The sequence below is a fragment of the Amphibalanus amphitrite genome, unplaced genomic scaffold, assembly GCF_019059575.1.
Source record: "Amphibalanus amphitrite isolate SeventyFive unplaced genomic scaffold, NRLGWU_Aamphi_draft 000307F_arrow, whole genome shotgun sequence".
Classification (NCBI taxonomy): domain Eukaryota; kingdom Metazoa; phylum Arthropoda; class Thecostraca; order Balanomorpha; family Balanidae; genus Amphibalanus; species Amphibalanus amphitrite.
The window spans coordinates 240,913-267,442 of NW_024881802.1; the positions used below are offsets into that span (position 1 = coordinate 240,913).

Consider the following 26,530-nt stretch of genomic DNA (forward strand, 5'->3'; position numbering starts at 1 on the left):
CTCTCTCTCTCTCTCTCTCTCTCTCTCTCTCTCTCTCTCTCTCTCTCTCTCTCTCTCTCTCTCTCTCTCTCTCTCTCTCTCTCTCTCTCTCTCTCTCTCTCTCTCTCTCTCTCTCTCTCTCTCTCTCTCTCTCTCTGTCTCTGTCTCTGTCTCTGTCTCTGTCTCTGTCTCTGTCTCTGTCTCTGTCTCTGTCTCTGTCTCTGTCTCTGTCTCTGTCTCTGTCTCTGTCTCTGTCTCTGTCTCTGTCTCTGTCTCTGTCTCTGTCTCTGTCTCTGTCTCTGTCTCTGTCTCTGTCTCTGTCTCTGTCTCTGTCTCTGTCTCTGTCTCTGTCTCTGTCTCTGTCTCTGTCTCTGTCTCTGTCTCTGTCTCTGTCTCTGTCTCTGTCTCTGTCTCTGTCTCTGTCTCTGTCTCTGTCTCTGTCTCTGTCTCTGTCTCTGTCTCTGTCTCTGTCTCTGTCTCTGTCTCTGTCTCTGTCTCTGTCTCTGTCTCTGTCTCTGTCTCTGTCTCTGTCTCTGTCTCTGTCTCTGTCTCTGTCTCTGTCTCTGTCTCTGTCTCTGTCTCTGTCTCTCTCTCTCTCTCTCTCTCTCTCTCTCTCTCTCTCTCTCTCTCTCTCTCTCTCTCTCTCTCTCTCTCTCTCTCTCTCTCTCTCTCTCTCTCTCACTCTCCAATTTCCCCTATCTCCAGCTCTCTATCTCTTTTTCGCTCTGTCTTTCTCTGTCCGACTCTCTTCCTCCTTTCCGCTCCCAATTCGCTCACTCACACACCTTTCCTTTTCCTCCTTTTCACTCTTTTTCCCATCTTCTCTGCGAGTGACTCTCTGTTCTTCCCCCCTCTCCCTCTCAATTTATATCCCTCCCTCCACCTGCCTCCTCTGTATCTCGGTTCCCTCCTCTCCCTCTCAATCTCTCCCTCCTCTGTATCTCGGACGCGTCGCCCTCATCTCTGGACGAGAGCGGGGCATTACGACCCGCTACACGCACACACACTACAGACTGAGTCGTTCCGGTGCCGGCCGCGAAAAACACACACCGTCGAAAAAGCTCCCTCGTGGCAGGTGGACGCGCTACGCAGCCCGGCGACCGACCTCGGCGAACAAAAATAGAACCGGTCAAGGGTGGGAGAGAAATCCGTGCCGCACCTGGCGGCTGCTGCTCCCTGCCAGCTCATATGGTAGTGGCATTGTGTTTTTGTAGTATAATTGTATTTGCTACCTTTTTTTTAGTATGTTTTACGTTTCAATGTTCATTGTTCAATCACATTTGAAAGAGTCGGATGAGTCCGATCCGTGGATCTGACGCTGCGTCCGTGTGTCTGTCTCCCGTGAACCCGCAGAAAATCAAGCCGAACAACATCAGTGACGAGTACGAGCTGCTGGAGGTGATCGGACGGGGCAGCTTCTCCGTGTGCCGGCGCTGCCTACACCGCGCGTCGCGCACAGAATACGCCGTCAAGGTGGGTGCCCGGCTTTTACTCATCTCCGCCCGCACAGTTAAACTACACAAACCTACAGCGTACACATACTTGTACACAAATTTGCAGTGTTTGTCAAGCGGTAAAGTAAACAGGGAATTTTCAAAAGGGCAGCACGACAAATATGTTAACCAGAAAATGATATAGCAAGAAAACATAACATTTAGGTATATTTAAGAATGATCAGTGCGTGCGGAGGATCCACTTTAATCCTGGCTCAGTTATTGAGTAAGATGCTGGCTGTTTTCGCTGCAGGTTTGGTTGTATCGGTATCCAAGGTGTTCGCCGTACGTTAGGTACAACCAGAATACCCGGTACGGTTTATCGGTGCCACCTTGTACTGACCACAATGACCTGATAGCAAACGGCGAACCAGCTTGTTGCTGCTGTGTCTATTTCATTAACCCGGCGGCCGCTGGGCCTCCGCGCCACCCGCCGGCCGCTGGGGGGGGCATATAGTTGCCCCCCCCCCCCTTTACTTCCGCGGCGATATCGTCGCAACGCGAAGAGATAGAGAAGCGAAACTTTGCACACATCTTCCTGAATACCTAGCCGAGGTTGTGTCCAAATTTGGTGTCGATCCCATTTGAAATGACGTCACAGTGACGTCATAAGTCAAATTATAGATTTGCGACTCTCAGTTTCCTCACGATACATCAGGTATATGGGACCGAATATAAAGGGCTAATTATTGGTTAGCAACTAGATGGAAGTGTACTTAGATGTTTTAGGATGACAGCAGGTGCTGTCTAGTTCATTTACAGTTGAGTTTCATGCTCAGCGTCATCAGAAACGGTCCATATCGGAAAACGACAAAACTTTATGACGTCACTGTGACGTCATCTTAGATGCTACAACCACCAAACTTTCTTCAAACATTGCCTAGGTATTCATTTGAAGCTATGCCAAGTTTCACGTTCGTAGCTCATCAGGTTTCGGAGATATTCCACAAAACGTAAAGGGGGGGCAACTTTATGCCCCCCCCCCCCCCCCAGCGGCTCGTGGGTTAAGTCTCCGATTTTTAATTCGTATCGATCTCCCGTCTATTCGTGGCCGTTGCGCAGTTCCGCCTGAATAAGTTAGAGGCTCGCAGGCCGCGCCGGGCCGACCAGGCGCACGGCTGCGTGCTGCTGGTGGTATGACGCCAGCCTCTGTATGCTGGTCCGGGCGGGTAGCCGTCCGATTGACTAGCCCTGCTCTCGACTCAACTCAGTGTGGCCTGCTCCCGGAGTCTCTGGTCGGTGGTAATGACATCCTCTGTTTTTATGGGTATCGTTTTATTGAGTAATGGGTGCTGCCCGGACGACAGTGGTACCGGGCTAGCCGCCTGCGCGGTTTCTCCACCCCTGAGGTGACCTGTACCGCGTCTCTGGCCGCCCCCTCGCTGGAGACGTGACCCGGCCCCGACAGACTCCGCGCCGTCAGTGTCCCGCCCGCGTACTACCGCGGCGCCGCCCGAAATAGGCCCACGCCGCTGCCACCTCGCGATGGATAATCTATACGGCTCTGATTGGCTGGCCAATTCCTGGGCTTATTTTTGTCCGTCGGCGGGCGGCGCGGCGGCTGCGGCGACGACTCGCTATTCTGAGACTTTTCGGCGCAAAGTTCCTAACGCGGATTACGCTCGTCGATATAAACGAGGCAATCTTGCTTGCATTGCAATTTTATTTCCGTGGATTGATTAGGCCGCTCATTATCTGGCGGAACTATTTGAAATAGATCATAGTGAGTGGTGTTATTAGCGTCTATTTATGGTGGCCGGTTACGAGTGACGGGGCTCGTGTCAGCCGGGCTGCTCCGTTTGATTACAACCCTCTTTGATTGACAGTCGTCACTCGCCGGTGACAACTACTCGCTTCCACCTGAAATAACCGACTGAAATAGCTCACTTCAGGACCCAACAGCCGTCTGTTGCCAACGGACGCGATCGGGTACGCCGACAAATTAGACCGCTTTCTGAGCCTTTGTTCTCGAACTCGAAATGTCATATGCTAGTACCTACTTAACAGTCTCCTCAGGCGTTTTTACAGCGCGACTGAGACAGGTCTCTGGGAACCTGTAGCCGGGTTTACATCAGTGTAACGTCTACTCGTCATTCCCGAGCAGCCCTCGATAGTATCGGCTGTTTTTTCAATCATCGGTGGTTTTTGATGTGCGGTCCAAGTGGCCTGCCTGCGACTGGCGGGGCCGTTCGTCCCAGGCAGGTCCGGGCCCGCCGCCCACCGCCTCCCACACTGCTGGTCCCGCTCCTGGCACACGCCAAAGGTCGTCTGGTGGCCCGGGACTCGTCAGAGCGCCGCACGGGTCTGACTCTGGCCAGAGAGGGTCCGGTCAGCGCTGGCGTCACGGGATGGGATCCTGCTCGGCGCGCCAGCCGGGAGTCAGGACAGCCACTGGAGGCTGTGCTGGAACTTTCCAGCCTGCTCTGGCAGTATTATAGATCGACTTGAGCCATTCGATGAGCATCTTTGGTTGCATGTCAGGAACATAGATGCTGGGATCGATTTCGTCTTACGTGATGAATTATACCGTAACAGGACTTAAAATTGATTGGTGTCCTATTTTCTTCTTCTAATTACATACACTGCCCATGTCCATATCAAGTATCGAAGACCTCGAGTGTTGCGTCGAAGGAGTGCCATTAGCAACATTGCGTCAGTGGCGTGGGCCGTCCACGATCGTGCGTCCATTTGGAATCGAAAATGTCAAATCCCACGGGCATAAAACTAACATGGAAGTGGCCCAGACACGGTTTGTTTTAGCGTCACGTGGTCTCAAAATAGCCAGTTGCGTCAGCTTTGCCCGGCCCAGAGTCGTCTAATTGCTGGAGCGTTCCCATGCCGACGACTAGGGTCGTTCGGGGTTCAGAGAAGTGGCACTCTGCTGTCACTCGGCGGGGAATTGGGCTCGATACAGTGGCCAGCTAATATCAGTGACGCATCTTCGAGTGCGTCACGCACGGCATTTGCGTTAAATCCGCCACAAAATAGATAAACCTGGAGCCTTTGCTGAAGAATGGCCAGGGATACAGGATGTGCTAATAAACGATGGTTTTTCTTTTTGCTGCTGACGGAAAATGACTCCTCTTTTCCTACATGCCGGGGTATGTCTTAAGCACAGCACGAGCCGGGCAGTAAAACTATGACCAAGAAACTGTCGGTGTCAAAATGCCATGTTATTTGATAGGCCGGGCAGGAAACAAAAGTTTACTGCCCGAGTTTACTGCCCAGGGCAATGACCTCTAAACTACAGTTTATCGCATTAGCCCAGAGGTATAATTGATAGGGAATGTATAATTGACATCATTATTGCATGATATTTGCCGCGTAAAATTAGAAAACTAACATTTTTTGGTAAAAAAAAATATCTGCTCTGCTTATCAAGGGTTTTGAAATACTTAGTATTGGTTACAAAGCCGAAATTATGGCAAGATATGCTCCTATTTATCGAAATCCGTTATCGCTTGTTTCTTATCTTCGTTTGATATGTCGACTGATACCTTGGGCCTAAGTTATTGCGTTATTATTTGACAGTTGTAGTCCTTTCCTCGAAACAAACATGTAAAATATGGAAAATATAATGTATTTCACGAAAGTTTAGCCATAGGTCATCAACAAAGTACGATTACATAAATAAAGAAAAGATTCTTGCAAGAGCACTGGAAAATTCACGTTTAATCACTAGGAATATTATACCTTCTTCCTTCTTCTTGTTCTTATGTCGTCGTGGCAAATTATTCATGCATGATGTTCCTTGGATATCCAATTGTTGTGCCATTCTGAGTTGATATTTTCAGACGCGATTCTTTTTGAAGTGAGGTATTTTGATGCATTTTCTTCTATAAATTTCCTTTAAAGCTTTATCTACAACAGTAGCGCAATCACTGTTCGGAAATTATGGACAAAACAATTGTATAAAAGTGTCACCAAAACCTGTCGAAACTACTTAGCATGTACCTATGCGGCATGTAGGAAAAATCTTACTGACCTCAGCCTTGACCTCAGCCGTACGAAATTATTTGGAAACTCGGTTTGCAAAATTTGACTCCGGCCCTCGTGCTTCGCACTCGGGCCTACGTCAATTTTGCAAACCTCGTTTCCAAATAATTTCGTCGGCCCGGTCAGTAATATATATTACTGTATGCCTGGCCTATTCAAATACATTAGCCAGAGGGGTGTGGTAATAACTGGTGTAAGCAAATTGACCACGGTCAAAAATGCATTACCAGAATGCACTTAAGCCAACATTTTGGGATGGTCTCGTTCCTAAGTCGGCTAAGAGCTTCGGTCCAGAAAATAAATTCATCGTTGGCATACAGTAAAATACATACCAAACTCGGCCGGTGATAAATTTTCAAGACCTCAGTCCTTACTGATTTTTGAACTCGGCCTTCGGCCTCGTTCAAAAATCCAGTAAGGACCTCGGTCTTGAAAATTTATTTACACCGGCCTCGTTCAGTATTATATATTACTGACCGGGCCGACGAAATTATTTGGAAACGAGGTTTGCAAAATTGACGTAGGCCCGAGTGCGAAGCACGAGGGCCGGAGTCAAATTTTGCAAACCGAGTTTCCAAATAATTTCGTACGGCTGAGGTCAGTAAGATTTTTCCTACATGCAACCGAGTTTCCAAATAATTTCGTACGGCTGAGGTCAATAAGATTTTTCCTACATGCCGCATACCTGCTAAGTAGTTTCGACAGGCTTTGGTGATACTTTTATACCATTGTTTTGTCCATAATTTCCTAACAGTGATTGCGCTACTGCTGTGGATAAATCTATAAAGGAAATTTATAGAAGAAAATGCATCAAAACACCTTGCTTCAAAAAGAATCGCGTCTGAAAATATCAACTCAGAATGGCACAACTGGATATCCAAGGAACATAATACATGAATAATTTGCCACGACATAAAGACAAGAAGAAGGTATAATATTCCTAGTGATTAAACGTGAATTTTCCAGTGCTCTTGCAATAATATTTTCTTTATTTATGTAATCGTACTTTGTTGATGCCCATGGCTAGACTTTCGTGAAATACATTATATTTTTTTCCATATTTTACATGTTTGTTTCGAGGAAAGCACTACAACTGTCAAATGATAACGCAATAACTTAGGCCCAAGGTATCAGTCGACATATCAAACGAAGATAAGACAACAAGCGATAACGGATTACGATTAATGGGCGCATATCTTAGCATAATTTCGGCTTTGTAACCAATACAAAATATTTCAAAACCCTTGATAAGCAGAGCAGATATTTTTTTTTACCAAAAAATGTTAGTTTTCTAATTTTACGCGGCAAATATTATGCAATAATGATGTCAATTATAATTCCATGTCAATTATATCTCTGGGCTAATGCGATAAACTGTAGTTTAGAGGTCATTGCCCTGGGCAGTAAACCCGGGCAGTAAACTTTTGTTTCCTGCCCGGCATATCAAATAACATGGCATTTTGACACCGACAGTTTCTTGGTCATAGTTTTACTGCCCGGCTCGTGCTGTGCTGAAGACATACCCCGGCATGTAGGAATATATAATCTTATTCACATCTTGATTGTTGAGATGAAAAGTCGCGTCAGACGCGTACACATCAATCCACACCATACAGCAGAGACAAAGTTTGATAGCAAGTCGACGACGAATCGTTCAAAAGTTCGCACGCGCTAGCGTTAGGCTAGCTAGTTGGAAAACGTCTGAAAACAAGAGGGCCTGTTCCAGCGCCTCCAGAAACCTCCAGAAAGCTCTAGAATCCTCCAGAGAGCGTTCCAGCGCCTCCAGAAAGCTCCAGAAAGCTCTCGCCAAAGCTCCAGAAACCTCCAGTAGCCTCCAGAGAGTTGGGAGGTCCAAATTTCTCTGGAGGCTCTGGTCTACAATTATGGCGCACATGTGACAATCACGAATGTAAACAAAGGACTTTTAACTGATTATTTTACAACTTGAATGTAAAGAAAGGTACATTGCTATAATTTTGTGAATCTTTCTTAATAAAATTGAAAACAAATTTTGCGTTTCAAGAGAGAACAATCGTCATTCTTTTGGTATCTGTGATGCCAATCTCCAGAAATCTCCAGATTGCGTTCCAGCGCCTCCAGTGAAACCTCTGGTAGAGCCTCCAGTCAAGAATTTCTACTGGAGGCGCTGGAACAGGCCAGACGCTCTCCTCTGTTGGGTTGCCCCATCCTTCTGCTCCGATATTACCCGTATATGCGTCTAGGTGATCGTCACTGCCAGTGCGCATGCAAAGTCAAGGTTGTAAAAATCGCTGGCAAAAGTTCGGTAATTGCCGCACCGATTGCGTGAAAATTTGATCCGTGGGCAGCCACCACTTCCAGGTGTCACAGTAAGGGTGCTACTGCACGTGCGCCTGTGCAGGGGCTATTCCCCCATCTCAAGAGCGCCGGGGCCGGCAGCACTCGACTTTGATATACGTTTGGGACCGACTAAAATTGTGACCAGCACGTCAGGTGGAACTTCAGTTGCACTTGTACGGTTCTCGCGATATTAACCCTATTAGTGGCAGGGGGGGGGGGTTGTTTTTATCCACCCCTCAGGTTTTTCGGGAATATCTCCGAAACCGCTGAAGCTACGATGCTGAAATTTTCTGACTTTTCCTAAAACTAAATTGGGCACATTCCCTGAAAATTTCAAGTTCATAACTTTACCAGGGGCGGCTCCAGAGCACTTGGAATTGGGGGGTCCTATTCGTGAAGCGAGTCATTTGGGCGAAGATCACGACGCTGCACCAGTTTTACGAACAGTGAATGAAAGGTATCATGTGATAACATATACAGTTATTGTGCATCCTCTTTTGACACGTTTTTGCTATAATAGGCGGATCCAGGCGTCCAAAAAAGGGGGGTTATGTTTTACCTCCCAACATAGGTGTCCTGACACCGCCTATGCATGACCAATACAATTGTAGTCGTTCTCTCATAAGAAAATTGTAACATAACAAGACCATTGCCACCCTTTGTAGAAACAGTACCAACAAAAACCTTATTTACTATACTTTTTGTGTACCCCCAATCTCAATGATCTGTATCCGCCTATGATTTTTGAAAATGCATATTATTAGGATCCATGTGAATTCCTGGTTCATTCTCTATCGATCGGCAAAAGTTGCGTTAAGATTGGTTCAGAAACCTGGCCGTGATAAACAGTCTAAAATGTATCTGCAATTTGCCCGTTTTTACCCCCCTCTACCCCCCTATTGACATTTTTTATTTTTTATTTTTTAGAAATGTAGATCACGTTGAGCGAAATCGAATGCCGTTTGAATTTTGAAAATCGGCCCGTTAGATCTCGAGATATCAAGGGGGGTCGTAAACAGCCCCCCCCCCCCTGCCACTAATAGGGGTAGCCAGGAGTCTGCCACTAATAGGGTTAAGCGGTAGGTTTTGCACTTTTATATTTCCGGTTATATCCCAGAAAGTAATCGATCTACGATCAAGCCATTTTACACGATCATGGCCGGCTTGTGAACCAACAAGTCGATCGCAACTTCAACACTTAAAAGCTTAAGACGACGAAGATATAGCCTGAAGTACACTACATTTTCTAGGTGCAAAACCTACCGTTAAAACGCGCGAGACCTGTACCTTTACTACTCTTACATCTCAAGAACGTGTATCGTGTATATAGGTGTATCGAATGCGCTTAGAGTATGTAGATATGCTATGAGACCAACAACCAGCAGTTTTAACTAGATGCATGGCCCTCACAACTGAGTTGGACCTCGGAGGGCGTTCTTGGCACGCTACTGTGCTCGCTCGTTCTTCGCCTAAGAGGCGTTTTACTGGTAATTATTATTCACATGGGAAGGCTTAACGTGATGCATCGCTGGATCTGCCATCAAATGATATACTGTCGGTAAGGTTGCGTTTACAATGCAGGTCATGCATGCAGTTCATTTAATTAACGCGTGTAGTGTTCGGTAGTTCCCCTTCTTTAGACAGCGTCCTAACCTTTTACCGTAATTGATAGGCAAATTTATGGGGTCGTCCTGGTGGGTGGAATTGATGCGTGTGTCCCACTGCTCCCAACGGACGCTGCGGTTCTGCGTCTTGGTGAGCTGGCCGGCCGGTGCTCGACTTTCAGCTACATTTGAGAATTCACTTAAAACAGTAATGCCATCGCAAGTCAAAATATTTATGCCTACAAAATCGAAGTGTTGAGGCATGCGATTTTTCGTTTTCTGAGCAGTTGCATGTTTTACGCCGCATGGCACGATCGGTCCCATAAATTCCAATGCAGAATGGCCAAACTTCCGGTGGGCAGTGTTGGCGATTTTTCACTCTGACCAGCGTCGGGAGCAGAGCTGTTTCTACGGGGGGCTGTATCAGCAGTAACTTGTCGGCCGCCCCCGCCCCCGCCCCCGCCGGGCGGGCCGGAAATGTCGGCGGGCGGAGCGCCACTCGGCGGGCCGCCAAATCGGGCCAGTGACGTCACGGCCCAGAGGCCGGCCCGGCACAGCCCGGAGCCAGACGAATGATCGCGAACGGGCCGCTTTGAACATCACCGTCCCACGTTCCCGTTCACGACAGCGAGAATTCCCAGCAGCTTTGACGGGCAGACCGCTTCCCGTCTGTAGCTCAGCTCGGCTGCCTTGGTAACAATCATCTCACTTCTCAGTCACTAAGGTGACTGAGTGAGCCGAACCTCACACTATTGCAACCGGTCGTTGTCAATTTAATGGTCATCGACGCCCATGCCGAGGCACCATTAGGCGCAAGGGTTGCTCCCACGGCCGCCATTTATTGCGATATATGCGGTCATGACGTCATCAATCACCATCAGCATCGCCTTCAGTCGATCGGCGTCAGCGATACTCATCCATCCGTCTCCGGCGCGGCCATCCATTCTCGGCCAGGTCCGGGAGGCGGCCGGTGTTCTCCGGCGCCCGTTTCGCGCCTCACGTCTTCCGGCCGGCGCGTGCTACTGATGAGGTGGCACCTTCTGCTTCCTAGACAGGTGCCGAGAATATTCATACGCGCCTCTGGAGCGGGCGGTAATGATGGTCGTACCGGAGCTGCCAATCAGCCGGCCCGGTGCCGCCTTCTGCCGGTCCGGTGGTCTCCGCCGTTCCATCCGCCCACGGGTGCAGACGGAACGCGGATATGGGGCGGGGAGGGGGGGGGGGGGGCTCCGTGGCCTGCGCGAGATGACGGCTCTGTACCAGACGTGCGGTACTGAGCCGCTGCCGGTAGCCATCGCGCAGGGACTGGGGCATGGAAGTCTGTGTGAGAGGGGAGAGAGGACCGCTCTTGTTTATGCTGTGAGTTAGGCATAGGAATGCCGGCTTACCGCTATTATTCTTTTGCAACTCAGGAATTAAGCTGTAGGTATTGATTTTGTGATTTGTAATATGTTGCCATGGGGTTATAGACCCCATACCTGTTGTTTGAAGCAACATCTGAGCTCGTGCTGCGTATGCCTATGCCGATGGTATCAAAGTTCGTTATTCATGCAGCTATTTTTACATGCGCATTTTCACATTTTCACATTCACCCAGTCTTTAGCCATTTGGCTCAAACGCATTTCCGATACATAGCATTTCAATAACAAACGATATTAATGAGAAATAACGATACCTATATAGCAAACAATATATTATCAGTAAATTAGAATGCGTCAGTATGTCTGATGTAAGTAGCAAAATCGAATTTGATCGTCTCAGTTGGCTTTTCGCTAGGTCTTGTGGATGACGCTTTTGATTGAAAATGAGGTCCGTGTGGTTTTGAGTGTTATTTCCCACCATGTGGAAACATTTTCTGTTATAGTTTCATGTGCAATGTGCAACTTTCGGATTCTGCAAATTACTCTGCTTAATTCTTGGCTTATACGAGTACATATGTCATCTGTTAAGAGGCATTCTTTTTGAAAGCAGAATTGTTCGATCACCTCTAATCTTCCCAGTCTCTCCTCCTTTCCACTCCCTGTGTCCTTCTTTTTTTCTTCGTTTTATTGTAATTTTGCATTTATTGAGGTCGGTAATGGCTAAATACTTAAATATCAATGTTTGTTGACAAATCACAGTCTGTGCTGCTGTATTTTTTTTTTCTTTAAGGATAAGTGATTGTTTCGGAAAACTGTGCATATTGGATGAAGGACAAGAGCTCACTAAACGCTAAATGTCAGTAGGCTATTCCGCGGGGCTGGTACTTCTGCGGCTTTTACCTGATGCGACGCACCCTTCGGCAGTTGTTGAGCCCCGCTTATGACGAGAATGACGGCCGTTCGAACACCGACGCATTGCTGCCGTCTATCTTTCCACAGGGACGGGTTCATGCGGGGACTCCCCTTCCCTGTGCGATATGGCAGCACTAGGTAGTGTGGGTGGGGTCGCCATCGAAATGGCGGTAGGCGCAAAGTGGCTCGTCTGAGAAACCTTGCTGTAGTCGAGTCCAGCACTGAATGTGAGGGTTTGGCTCCCCAAAGGCCTGCACTCTATCTTTCTACTCATACCAAAATATATAAGAGATGTGAAAATACTGATGTGAACAAAAACATTTTCATTGATGTGAGTGGTGAGCTTGACCTGAGGACAGGCGGTCGGTGCTTTTTGTTCTGCACTGGGACTGTTTATTGACCATGGGTCATTCGTATAGTGATATAGAGGATGAAGCTACACCCTAACTGAGGTTATAGTTAGTCGTCTGTATCATCACTCTGCAAATTCTCCTGACGATTTCCTTGTTACGGTCTAGTATATAGTGTTCAGAATAAAATTGTAAGAGCTGAAGTCTCTGTATTCCTCTTGAACAGTCCCAACACGGCGCCGCCACCACAGCACTGGGCGGGGCCGGGGCACAGAATAGTGGAGAATAGTGGCGTCAGCAAGGCATGACAGTGGCACACTGGGACGGGTCGGTGAGCTCCTGAATCTCTCCCACTCGATTCCGGACAAACTGCTTCCACTTGGCTGGTGAGCTCCTCACCCACGCCAGCGCCACAGCGGAGTCGGTCCAGCAGAAAACCGGCACAGAGCTGGGCAGCTCCAGTGCGGTAGACACGTGACGTGCCAGGCGAGCCGCCAACAAACAGGCCAGCAGCTCCAGCCTGGGAAGGGTCACTGTCCTCACAGGCGCCACCCGAGCGCGCGCCATCACGAACGTCACGCCAAATCCTCCACTGGGGAGGCAGTAGCGCACATAGGACACACATCCGTAACCCTTCGTGCTGGCATCCGCAAACACATGAATCTCGAGACCCTGCACGTTAGACCAGCACACACCTTTCAACATGAAACACCTGGGAATCCTGACGCTGGGTAGCTCAGATGGGTGGCATCTGCGAAAGGTCTCGGACAGCTCATCACCGAGTGGCTCGTCCCACTCAAGACCAAGCAGCCACAACTGCTGGAACAGGACCTTGAGGACCATCAGAAATGGAACGAGAAATCCCAGCGGATCAAACATTCTAGCTAAAAAGCTAAGAAGTACTCGTTTGGTAGGAACCACATCAGGTGGAATGTGTACTCCATCATATCGCAGAACATCACTGGTCGGGTCCCAGCGGACACCTAGGATCTTCAACCTGTCCTCCTCAGAATACTGAGAGGCGTCAGCGCCATCAAGAACGACCTCACTGTTAGAGTGGCACTTACTGAGTGTCATGCCGGCCTGAGACAAGATCTCCTTCCCTTCCAGGAACAGCTGCTTGGCCGCTGCCTCTGTGTCGGCTCCTGTTAGCCAGTCGTCCACATAGAGGTTGTTCTGCAGCTCAGATACAACCGTCGAGTCAGACTGTGGACAGAGGCGTAAGTGATGTTTCACGGTCGCGTTCAGGAGAAAGGGTGAAGACGACACGCCAAAGGGGACGCGACAGAACCTCATGTGTCGCACCTGACCACCATCATCCCACAGGAAGCGCAGGCAGTCACGATCTTCGGGTCTCACTGATATCTGCAAGAATGCCTTACTGATGTCACCAGTCACTGCAAACTGGTGCCGCCTGAACCTAAGAAGTACATCAGTCAGGTTGGGAATCAGTGAGGGCCCAGTCTCCAGACAGTCATTCAAGGAGATGCCGTTAGCACCAGCGGCAGAGGCATCAAAGACCGGTCGAACTTTGGTACTAGAACTCTCAGGACGCAGAACAGGTCGATGAGGCATGTAATACGTCCTGCCGGAGGGGCCATCAACCTCACTCTCCGGAACCTCCTCAATGACGCCACTATTCTCCATTTCACACAGAACATCATGATACTGAGAATGAAGCTCATCATCCATGTCCAGTCTACGAGACAAACTCCTGAGACGGCTCTCAGCGGCTGGTAAGTTGGTCTGAAGCTCAGGAAGATAAGAATCCTCCTTCTTGGGAAGTGCCACCTCATACCTTCCCTTAACAAATCTGACTGAGGACTCAAACTGCTGCAGAACAGCATCATCATGCAGCGTCTCACCTTCTTTGGAGGAAACACCAATACCTTCCAGCTCCCAGAAGTTACGCAGCTCCCTCGGACTCAGGTCACCCAGACACAGAAGTCTGCAGGTCATCAGACTGGCACTGCAGTGCGCATCAGCAGCTGCTCCAGAGACCACCCAGCCGAAACACGAGTCCTGTGCGGTGAGACCAGATGAACTGATCACCATTCCCGACCTCATCATAGTCCAGTAACAGTCAAGTCCGATGAGGATGTCAACACAGAGGGTCCGATCAGTGAAACTGTCCTCTGCCAATGTCAGCTCATGAAAGTCAGCAAGGCATGACAGTGGCACACTGGGACGGGACAGTGGGGCACAAATAACTGGCACAGACACAGCAGCAAAGCTCTTCACTTCACAGCTGGGGACAGTGGCACCCTTCACAGACATTCTGTACACATTCCTGTCACCACTGGAGGCTTTGCCACCACCAAAGGCAGCAAAACTCACAGGCTGGGAGCCCACTGGAGAATAGTGTATATACGTGTGCTGCAATTAGACTAATAAATGCCCTCTCTTAAAAAAAAGGGGGGAGTTCACTCAGCACCAACACGTTTCACCAGTGACTCTGTGACATAGGTGCGATCGGAACCTGAATCAAACAGAGCAGTAGCCTCAACAACACCCTTGGAACCATACACTAGCACTTTAGCAGTGGGCAAGACTGTGCACTGCCTAGTACTGGTCAGCTCCTCATCACCACAGGGCAAAGACACAGTCACAGGTGGACGGGATGCTCCAACACCAGCTGTGTCACTCAGGGGGTTGCTACTGCTTGCTGCAGACTGTGGCACACATGTCTCTCCCTGAAGGGGACACAAAACAACATGATGTCTGCGTTTACAGGACACACAGCGTGCTGAACAGTGTCTGGCATGATGACCTACCTTTAAACATGCAAAGCAGAGACCAGTATCTTTTACTTTATCAACACGCTCAGGAACAGTTAAGCTGTCAAGAGCTCGACACTCAGCTGTGTGGTGTGTCTCGCTGCAGAGAGCACACTTGGGTGATGGCCTTGCAGTCCCTGGTCGTGAAGGTCTCGCTGCTGGAGATCTTGAAGGCAGATCATCAGCTCCAGCGGCTGCCCTCCGGCTGCCGCGAGCTGACGAGGCATGGAGAGCTGATGCAGCAGGTGGTCGGTAGGCTCTCCCCCCACGGGGAGCCCGGGCAGACTCCTCAGTGTTGTGTTTGTGTATAGGCCGCCCCGAGGCCCCCTATTTGGACCGCCTCTGCGACCCCACTGGGCCAGGTGCCTGTGAGCGCCCCTGTCGGCGCCAGCTGACCGTGCGCGCCAAGCGACGTGACTGGCGCATGGGACGTGGGCTGGCGCTCGCCATACTTTTTTACTTTTGGATCTCTCTCTCGGCCCATTCGCACCGGTCTAAAATAAATCGTGTTGATATTCATAAGCTCTTTCACTTCGAACCGATAAACGACAACTAAACATGGCGCGGTCGGTTTTGTAAATTACTACGTGATTGAGCATACCGCGATGACTATCATTCAAGAACTGACGGCACTGCTGGAGAGGCAAGTGAAGAGAGCCGCCGACGCCGACAAGCGCCTGGAGCGCTTGGAGCGGCTGCTAACCAGGGAGCCCTCCGCGGGGACGGACGCGACGACCGGAGTGTCAGAGTCGGGGGCTGAGCGAGGCGCTGATGGATCCGTTGGACCAGCAGCCGCCGCCCGCCGGACTGTCTGCCTGCCGGTGTCGGCGACCCCGACCGCGCAACCGAAGTCGGCATCGACGTGCAACGACCGTGCCGAGTGCAGTGTTCACGACAGTGATTTAGGAGCGGTGAGCCGCAGGCTGGAGGACTTTGAGCTGACGCTCAAATACGCCGTGAACGTTTGTCGGGCGAGCGATGGTGCCCGTGTCACGTGCCCAGACCTCCGCGGCAACGAGGGACATTCCGCGGCGCGCCTGCCGGCCTACAAGAGGCGCAGGCGGCCGAGTGTCGCCCTTTCCGCTACCGCCACAGATCATCAGTTTCTTGAGCGTTGCCCTACCTGTGGCCGTCGCCAGCACGCCGGCGGAGACACGTGTCGCGCCGTTGGCGCCATCTGTCGTGCGTGTGGCGAACCAGGACATTTTGAGGTGGTGTGCCGCCAGAGGGCCAGCACCACGGCCGATCGTCCAGTGGCGACATCTGCAGTGACGAGAGTACGCGACTCACCGGTGGTGGCGCCAGTAACGGTAGCCGCCGGCACCGCCGTGTTGCCGCCGCCGGCGGACACGGGCGAAGCCGGGCACACTGCGCTTCAGCCAGCCGAGCTGAGTGACGCTGCTGACGTCCACGGAGCCTGCCCGCCGCCGGCGGGAGGCTGGCCAGCGCAGACCATGGACGGCGAGGCAGCCCCTGACAACGCCGTGTTATCGCCGCAGGCGGACACGGGCCGCACCGGCAGTACTGCAGCGCAGCCGACTGAGCCGGTCGGAGCTACCGCATCCTACGGAGCCTCACCGCCGCCGGCCGGAGGCATCCCAACTTGGAGCACGGACCGAGTGTACCGAGCCTCGCCGCCGCCGGCGGGAGGCCGATCGGTTGCCACCGGCGCCGCCGTGTCGTTGCCGCCGGCAGACACGGGCCGAGGAGCCGACCGTACCGCGGCGCAGCCCACCGAGCCGGCTGGCGCGCGCGGAGCCTGCCCGCCGCCGGCGGGAGGCTGGCCGGCGCAGACCACGGACCGAGAGGCAGCCCCTGATAACGCCGTGTCACCGCCGCAGGCGGACACGGACCGAGCTGGGTGTACCGCGGCGCAGTCTACAGAGCCGGCTGGCGCCCACGGAGCTTCGCCGTCGCCGACGGGAAGCCTTCCAACGCGGACCAGCTACGGACACGGAACCGCTGACAACGCCGTGTCACAGCCGCCGGCGGACACGGGCCAAGTCGGGCGTACCGCGGCGCTGTCTACGGAGCCGGACGGAGCTACTGGAGCGTACAGAGCCTCGCCGCCGCCGGCGGGAGGTCTACAAACGCGGACCAGCGACGGAAACAAAACCGCTGGTGACGCCGTGTTGCCGCCGCCGGCGGACACGGACCAACCCGGGGGTACTGCGGCGCAGCCCGCGGGCCCGGCCGGAGCCGCTGAAGCCTACGGAGCCTCGCCGCCGCCGGTGGGAGGCATCCCAACGCCGAGCACGGGCCAAGGTGCAGCTGCCGGCCCCGCCGTGTCACCGCCGCCGGCGGACACCGGCCAAACCGACTGTTCCGTGACACAGCCCACCGTACCCGGTGAGACTGATGACGCCTACGGAGCCTCGCCGCCGCTGGTGGGAGACCCGCCGACGCAAAGCAGGGACAGAGAAGAGGTCGTCAGTGACGCCGCGTCGCCGCAGCAGGCGGACATGGGACAGACCGACAGTGCTGAGGATGACGCGTGTCTGGCGCGGCTCGTGGGCCCGGTTCAGGGGATGGCCGGAGACGCCGCTGGCTGTGATCCGTGGCCGCCACCCGACACCGGAGCGCCGCCTACCGGTGACCTCCCGGGCGACAACGGGCGCGCCCGCTGCGGACGCCGGAACAAGCGCCCGCCGCCATGGGTCGCAGCAGTCGTGTGTGCCAGCCCCGATCGTTTGCTCGTTCGTTGGGGTGCGACCTCGTATGAGGAGTGAGACAACGTCGTGCAGTGTTGTGTTTTTGGCGGTTTCACGACTGTTGTCTCGAGGGGGAGATGTTGTGTTTGTGTATAGGCCGCCCCGAGGCCCCCTATTTGGACCGCCTCTGCGACCCCACTGGGCCAGGTGCCTGTGAGCGCCCCTGTCGGCGCCAGCTGACCGTGCGCGCCAAGCGACGTGACTGGCGCATGGGACGTGGGCTGGCGCTCGCCATACTTTTTTACTTTTGGATCTCTCTCTCGGCCCATTCGCACCGGTCTAAAATAAATCGTGTTGATATTCATAAGCTCTTTCACTTCGAACCGATAAACGACAACTAAACACTCAGCACCAGCAGCTTCCACTGCAGATCCTGCTACTGTCCTGCAGCGCTCCTTCCTCTCGATTTCTTGCTTCAGACTCTCCAGGAGGTAAGAGAGGTCACCTTCACGCTCTGCAGAGTCTCGAGCCCACTCCAGTCGGAAGGACACTGGCAGCCTGCTCAGGATCAGTGGCGTGAGAATCACTCCGTACTGGTCACCAGTGATCCCGAGGCGTTCAAGGCTGCGAACATGGAGTAGCAGCTCATCTTGAATCATCTAAAGGTCCCCGGTTCGTTCCCGGGTTTCGGCACCAATGTTCAGAATAAAATTGTAAGAGCTGAAGTCTCTGTATTCCTCTTGAACAGTCCCAACACGGCGCCGCCACCACAGCACTGGGCGGGGCCGGAGCACAACACGGAATAACACGTCAACACTGCGCAAAACTCACCACCCCAGCGCCCTCACCGTGCCCGCACTTCATCATCACGCCGGCAGATGGCAGTACCATGCCAGCCGGGCACCCGAGCATCCGTGGCGGCCGACAATTCCCAACATATAGAGTGCTGGCGGTGCGAGCTGACCTGACATGGGTGACCTCCTGTGGCTGACCGCTGACGCTTCTTTAGGATTGAAATATGTATGCTCTCTTGCATGACAACCAGGCTCGCCAAACGAGAGAGTTTACATATTTAATGCGCAATTTGTCCCGCTTATTATTGTAATGTTGTGCATTTTTGATGAAGCTGCCCCAGAGAGTAAAGATGTTACAGTACGCTGTTCGGAGCTGCCATTGTCTGTGGATATGCTGTAGTGACCAGATGTGGCTGATTTATTATTAAATTCGGCATTGAGATAGGTTCAGCTGCCATTTATGTCTCTGGATAGCAGCCCAAACCATCACGACTTTGGTTTTACACCGCAGACTATGACTGGCATGTGACTCAGTCTTTGCTGTCAGCTGATACAGTCTAGTTTTTTCAGGTGACACAGTTTGTTCTGCCCAATAATGGTTACTCTTTCAAGTGGCACGTAAAAAAAGGGTTGTAAGTTGTTTTTGCTTTTTAAATGTGAAATGAAGTCACCTTTGACTAACTATTACTTTCAATAAGAACTTCTTTTTGGGGCAAGTTTTCCATTCGATTTGTACTTTCTCCATTCCAATTAACACTCGCGTTTTTCGTGCACTGCTGATTGCCGCACAAAGTGTCCAAAGACTGCGCCTGGGCCTAATCCCATAAATTGTCCTAAATAGGATTTGGCGGCACTGGGTGAAGCTCGGCAACAGTAAACGTCAATTACATGCAAAACGGCTTTCACGCATTTCAGTCCACCGTATTTTGCCGTTCACAAGAATAAGTTCGTTAACTCTGATAGACATTTGCCCGTATCTATAGGACATCAACATCGTTGTAGATCCTGTCAAATGCTGTGAATGGGAAAGTATGTACAGTATAATGTCTATTATCAGATTGGTCCGTAGTTCGGGTAGTGCAATAGGTAGGCTTGGCACGGCACAGTACGAGCGGAATGACGTGGGCTGGCGCAGCATATGCTATGGCACGGTATGTTTCAAGATGTTTCGGGATGGTAGGTATGCGGTGCCGTGCGGCCACCAGCGCCATACTCGAGCCCCTGTGCGGCGGCACAGCGCGGCCCGGCGGCCGGCGGCGGCCAATTTCCACCTGGCCGTCGGCCGTCGAGCGGGCAGGAGCGGCGCCGCGCCGGTCTGCCGCCGATCAATACCGGCTCACCTCACCTTACACGACGCAGTGCGGCCGACGGAGACTGGACACACGCCGGCCGCGGTCACACAGGAGTCACGGTCACACCGTGCCGCAGTCATACGGCAGTTACAGTCACATTAGAGTCACAGTCACACCGGGCCGCAGTCACACCATGGTCAGTCAGATCGGGCCGCAGTCACACACGCAGCGCACACAGTCACCTGAAGTGACGTCTCACGAGGCCCGTTCACCCAAGGTGAAATACATACATACCTACCTGACACATTCACGTATAGTTTTGGGCTCTCACGCAATAGCGAAATTGGACTCTGTTTCGTACGATGGGGCCCGCGCTCAGACTCCCGACACTGGCATGTTTCCATGTCGGCTGTCACAGACGGATTAGACGCGGAATGGACCGCCCAGGGGGTGGGGTGCGGATTCTCGGGCCGTCACGACACTGTCTATCGTCGCGCCGGTTAGAGCGTTCCAACCTCGGCCGCAGGGGAATTTTATCACGGAACTGCCGCCGGATTATGCATATTTGCACGGAAGTGAAGCTATAGAGCAGCTGCAACGCCTTAATATCAAATTATTAGCCAGCGGAGGCGATTGCCGCAGCACTTCCGGCTGGCCATCGCGCCACTGTGGCCTCTGCAAACTTTTCTAGGCTTGCGGATCCAGATGCTTAACCCGCGAGTTGCTGGGGGGGGGGGGCGTTAAACGCCCCCACTTTTTTCGCCGGGCCATAGCATAAAAACGGCGCGCAGCAGACGTGTCAAGTTTTGGGTACCTGTAGGAAATTGATTGAAGTTTATTGTGACAAAGTTTCAAAAAATCGGTCGGAAAATTTTTGAGATATCGAGGTTTTAGTGACGTCATTATTTCTGAGTTTTCGACCAAAAACGGCATATGTTCAAAAAATCATATAAAATCACAGAATAGACATATAGACATGCCGTAAACGCCATTAGACTGCCAATACCATGAACAATCAAATGGCTCTCTCCGATTATTGATTATCGTTCCGCATTTTCCAAAATCTTGAACTGAATCTTGGCAATTTCTCGTGACTACTTCACGACCACGATACATGAATTTCTTAAATTGAACTTTTTGAGCCAACCACGTACACATATGATAAAATGAATGTCACCATCGTGTTCTACGCTCCAAATTACTCATACAACATGTGTCACAGGCTGCGAATATCAGTTTTGATTTTCGGGGAAATGTGCCTACCCGGTTGACCTGACCTTGACCCTGACCTATACTTGACTGACCCCCTACATGGAGCTGACACTCTTGTAGGCCTTACATGATGGATTGTGCACCGTTTTGACAGAGTTTATGACGAGAGGCGCCCATTGCGAAGCCCTGAAATCCATGCTACTGAAAGCCCGATTTCAGGTGTTTGACCTGACCTTGACCCGACCTGTGACCTCAAAATTCAACTTAAAGTTACTCATCTGAAGCGTCTCGTCGCGTTCTTTCGTTTGCCGCCTTGTGCGTTTCGATGCGCCTATTGGTTCTCGAGTTATCGGCTGGGGCGTTTAACGCCCCCCCCCCCCCCAGCAAACGATGGGTGGCGAAATACCCCAGCAACTGCCGGGTTAAAAGAAATTTTCAATTCAGCCTATAATATTGGTATGATATGTATTAGGAATGCTATAGGACTTGTACTCCTTGAACAAATTGTGATTAAAGTTTATTCAATTTCTCCTGTATTCATTAAGAAATTATTGTTTGCGTATGTTGTACGTAGGATCCACGGTGGTACAGTCTGCTATAAAGGGATATCTAACACGCGCACTTGTGGGGGGGGGGGGGGGAAGAGGGCTGCTTACCTCGGGTGTTCATGGATTGCTCGCGTAGAAAGCGGCGAATTGTGACGGAAGTTTCATTCGCTCTTGTTAATTGATATTACACCTGCCCTGGAAATCCCTAGAGCAAGGCTCAATCATAGACCTCTGTACACCTAGACCTCTGGTGTACAGAGGTCTATGGCTCAATTAAGCTTTGACCTGTGACCTCTTTTTCAACACATGGTCGCTGCCAGTCACTTGAAGATCCGGCCAAGGTCTTTGACCTGTTTTTGGTGACCTTGATTTACTCTTTAATTTTACGACCTTCTTTGATATTTTTGGTGCTAATGCGAATTTGGCTTTCGCTTGATCATTCATTTACTTTCAGAAAGACATTCACTCATGTGCAGCTTTGTTCCCAGCTTCCTGTTCGTTACCTCGTAACTTCAGCTCTTTCGGGCGCATCGATGCAACGCCGTAATCAGGGCCCTCTATGCCCCAGTGTGGGTGAAAATCCCTAGAACGAGCTCCATTTGCGCTGATGCACCATGCATGTGCCTCTTGTGACAAGGTTACTTCAGTGTCCATGTAACGTTAAGTACCCGCGTTAAGCATAATGGGTGATCGTCTCTAGTTCGTAGCTGCCTCCGCCGACACTTGTCGCGAAATCTTCAGAAGCATGAACTGCATAGAAGTCGAGTGAGCTAGTCCTTTTGGCTGCTAAAGGGCTGAGTATGTTCCGGTCAACCCAGGGATGTATGTACGAGCTCACAGGCTCTCTCAACATGACTCAATATGATTTATTAGATGTGGTGTTATTGAACAGTGGTATATCCACATCGAAAAGCTATGGCAGCTCTGAGTGGAATTTCCTGATACTTTACGTCTACGCTCGCTTCCTTTATGTACATTTCCAGGATTTAACGTCTGTCTCCACGAGGAAGCTGGGCGGCTGTGACAGCGCAGAACTGCCTGGGCGCGGTTAATGGCTATTGCCGCGGGGAAGGTGCGCTCCTAACTCGCCGTCTCGGCGCCCGGCCGCCCGGTTTAGGAGTGCCGTGTCAGGAAGTTATGCCGCCGGTGGCACGGGTGTTCTCTGGTCGGGGGTAGCGCTGGTGATACGGCGAAGTGCAGCTCTGCGGTCGTTGCCCCAGGACGTGGCCGTCTCGGAGGCCGAGCGGCGGTCCCGTGGTGTTGGGACGGGGAGTGATAGAGGCTCGGTATACTGGTAATTGCTCACGGAACTGAGTCAGTGCCCGCCATCATACAGCTCCTTTGATCGCAGTCTTGTTTTTTTTTTTTTGGTGCAGGGAAGTTGTGACTCGTTTTTCTAGTCTAGTTTTTTTTTTCTAGACCGGTAACATTGCTATCCTCTTTTCCAGGGGTGTCGATTTTTCAAAATGGTTGGGGGTGCTCAACCGCTGCACCGGGTGACAGATTGCAGCTTTGCCATGCGGCACAACCGTACAAGGCGGGGTTGGTTATCAGGGGTGTCGTTTTCCGAAAATGATTGGTAGGGCACAAAGACGGCGGCCGGCCTTATGTGACGGGGCTTACAAGGTAGGTACCCCCAAATCTGCCTTTCTCATCGGATTTCGGCCACTTATTTTTTCGCCCTGGCCATTGACAAGACAAACCAAAATCTATAAAAAAAAAAACTGGAAGTCTAGGTCCTCACCGAGCCCCATGCACAAAATGTGCAGTTATATGTATAGGCAATAGTGTCTGAGAAATGCACGCCATTCTGAAAGAGGCCCACGCCGACTTAAAAGGACGGCTGTGCTGAAAGGGGCCGAAAGGGGCCAGGAACGGCTTTGAGGGTCCAAGCTGACTAAAAAAGACGGCTGCGGGGCCGGGATGGCTTTGAAGACCCACGCCAATTGAAGGCTTCGACATTACTAACGAGGTCTCGAAAACCATAATAGTTAGAAAGACCTGCTTGCCAAAATAAAAGAATGACATTACGAGGGACGTTCAGAAGTTACAGGTCCGACCATGAAGGAGCAGAGAGATAGGTACAGCATCGACTTATTAGTCCAAAAAGTTCATTTATCCAAATAACCAGCGTTAACACATTTCGCGCAGCGTTTCGCGAGAGCCCTCAAGGTCTCCATAGCCAAGTGGGTTTTGAACCTATCTTGCACGTCCAAGACGGCTGCTTTCGTCTCCCTGCTATCAGTGAAGTTGCCACTGCTAATTTCCTTATGTTGGGGAAGAAGTGGCAACCAGAGAGTGCAAGGTTCGGAGAAAAAAGTGGATGCAACAACTCGAAGCCACAGCTCACCGCTTCACTGATCGTCACCCCGCGCATGCACCGCAGGTGGGTATGTACGCAGGTGCGTGGTCGTGGATCAGGTGCAATCTTAATGTCAGCTTCCCTATACCTAGCCTCTCCTCGATGTCTATCGAATGGACGCACAGCATCAATTTGCGCCCCTGTTATAGAAAAGATAAGTGACGAGCAGAGCCCCGTCATCATCCCAAAATGCAACTACTTTATCACCTTGCCGACTAGTTTCACCTCGTTGTATTCATTTGGTGGCCGCTACTCGGTGTGCTTCCATTTGCGCAACTCGGTCACGCCTTTAAGCCTGAAACAGACTCTTTCCGCAGTCAGGAAATCGCATGCGAGAGCCTATTCAAATACATGGAAGCACGCTCGCATCAATCGCACGCACCTCCCGCAAGCGATTGATGCGAGAAGAATTACAATGTATTTGAATAGGCTCTCGCATGCGATTTCCTGAACGCGGAAAGAGTCTGTTTCAGCCTTTAGGGTACGTGTGACGCCCACAATTCCTTTACGGTAACATATGTTGTTCAATGACATCTTCTAGATCTTCGATAAAGCGGCCAAAAACTCGCGCTAAGCCTCCTTTCGAGCTTGCCTTTTCTCTGCAGAGTCAGCAAACGGGGAATACATCTTGCAAAGATCTTAAACATACCACTCAAATCAATATACCTATGGCCTATTCTGGAGCACCGTAGCACCTTCCGAAGTCGGTGTAGGGCCTCCAGCGGCTGGTGTGGAGACGGATCGGGGTCTATTTGGGGCGGTCGCGTGGTGTGCGGCACTCAGAGGCAGTTATGGACCCCTATAACCAACTGGTCTTTCGAGCCTCTTAGAATCCACCAAGGACCAGAGTCCAAGACACGACACCTCATTGTCGGCTACATGCACCTACTGTGGCCAGAACCTTTTATATGTGCATATGTGCTTATTTGCTTATCTGTTTATTTTGATATTTTTATCAACTGATAAGTGACAAAAGATTGGTAGGGCTCAGCGAACATTGGTAGGGCCCAAATAAACATTGGTAGGGCTCGGGCCCTACCAGGCCTATACAAAACGACGCCCCTGTTGGTTATCCCCATAAGGTACTGATAATGCCGGGATTTCTATATACTAACATTTCCCAAGGGCAGAACGTTCTTCTTGAAAATCATTCTGCTCGTCCTAGTACTTGGCTACCTGATTACATAAACATCTTTCCGAAAAAAATATATTTGCCGGCAGCATGGCAGCAGCCCCGACACCTCTGTAATAAGGTGACAGAAACCAATGACGGTGAAACCAGAAACCAGCGACCCTGACGGTCCCACACAGGTGACTCGGAGGGTCACAGCGGCGTCTGAGAGCACCATGTCCGGTCTCTGAGAACCCCACAAGGCTCCTGAAGGCACCGGTGACCTCTTGATAGATCTTCTTGTCGGCCTATGAAGGGTCCGTTCCGTAACAGCAGTTCTGAGGGCCACACGCGCGCCTGTGATGGCCCTAAACCAGTGTCTCTGAGAGCCCCCACAACGGCGCCTGTGAGGGCCATCACCGGCAACTGTGGAGCACCTACACCGGCGCCTCCGAGGGCCATACATTGCCATATCTGAGGGCCCCGCACTAGTGCCTCTTAAGGCCCTATATCGGCGGCTCTGAGGGCCCAACACCGTCGCTTCTGAAGGCCCCACAAGCAGGGATGCGGAGCCGGAGCCGGAGCCGGAGCTGGAGCCGGTATATTTTGCCCGGAGCCGGAGCCGGAGCCGTGAAACAACACAGCCCGGAGCCGGAGCCGGAGCCGTCAAAAAAGGGGCGACTCCGGCTCCGAGGAAAAAAAAAATATTGACCTAACTCGGTTTGACAGTACAAAGCAGTAAAACATGTGGTATTCCAAATATCCTTGTTATGCAAATACAGAAATAACGTGTGCCAATCCAATCGCCTTTTTTCTTCCACCCGTATTTAATTAATCGCATAGGGAATGTACTGAGTAGAAGCCGGAGCCGGAGCCGGAGCCGCCGGAGCCGGACCATTTTACTCGGAGCCGGAACCGGAGCCGGAGCCGTATTCAACTCATAGCGGCGACGCGGCTATGGAAGGTTAGGACCCTGCCAGGGCGCCACCGAACGTGACCGTGGCTAATCGCCCCATCGACAGACGCAGGGCAGCCCTCGGAGGGGTGTCTGGGAGGGCGCGGGCCGCGGGACCGCCGGGCTGTCGACTGGAGTGGCACGAACGGCAGTCGTCGACGGCGACGGGCGGCGAAAGGGTCGTAGAGTGAGCGAGAAGTTTCTAGAGCGTCGAAAGAGTGTAGCGTAACTGTGGGAAGTGTCTCAGTGGTCACCACAGTTCGTCCACAAGGCAAAGTCAGAAGTCTCAAGAAAGAAAAAAGTTCACCGACGGTGGGCACGTGACGGCCGCCCGTACCCAGGGCAGCGTCCAGCGGCCAGGTCCGGCCAGCCAGCGCTCGCTCCGCTGCACCACTACATTTCACTGCAGCAACAGAGCGGGGAGATCAACCGCCAGAGGATTGCGGGTCCGGCACACTAACGCCGACCCGGCAGGTGAGGAGTATCGAGCACGTCTCGGGCGGCACCTACCACAGCGGGGAGTGGTTGGCATGGCAATACGGCGGTATCACGGAATCATACCGACGCGCGCCTATTACGAGGTGTACTCAGCGCAGCCGTTTACGTAATCGTGCAGGGAGACGCGTAACACGGTATGCCTGTCATGCAGGGCCGTGCTATATGGTACCGTCACGCGCACTATGCGTGCTTGGTCTGCGCTGACTCCGCGGACAACCTCCTGTCGTGGCAAAGTAGCCCTACTACACGCAGCACTCAACGGCTGCCAGCGCACCGCGCCATCTAGCACCACGGCTTCCGTGCTAGGCTCGGCACC

The 26,530-nt window shown here is 51.7% G+C and overlaps 1 protein-coding gene across 1 annotated transcript in view; it reads left to right on the forward strand.

The window, feature by feature from the left end:
• The window catches only part of LOC122388079 (ribosomal protein S6 kinase 2 beta-like), a 137,606-nt gene that overhangs the window by 50,179 nt on the left and 60,897 nt on the right, over positions 1-26,530 (forward strand). Inside the window, exon 12 of the mRNA XM_043378861.1 lies at positions 1,333-1,452. Within this exon, the coding sequence (XP_043234796.1) occupies positions 1,333-1,452 (120 nt within the window). The remainder of the gene's footprint in view (positions 1-1,332; positions 1,453-26,530) is intronic.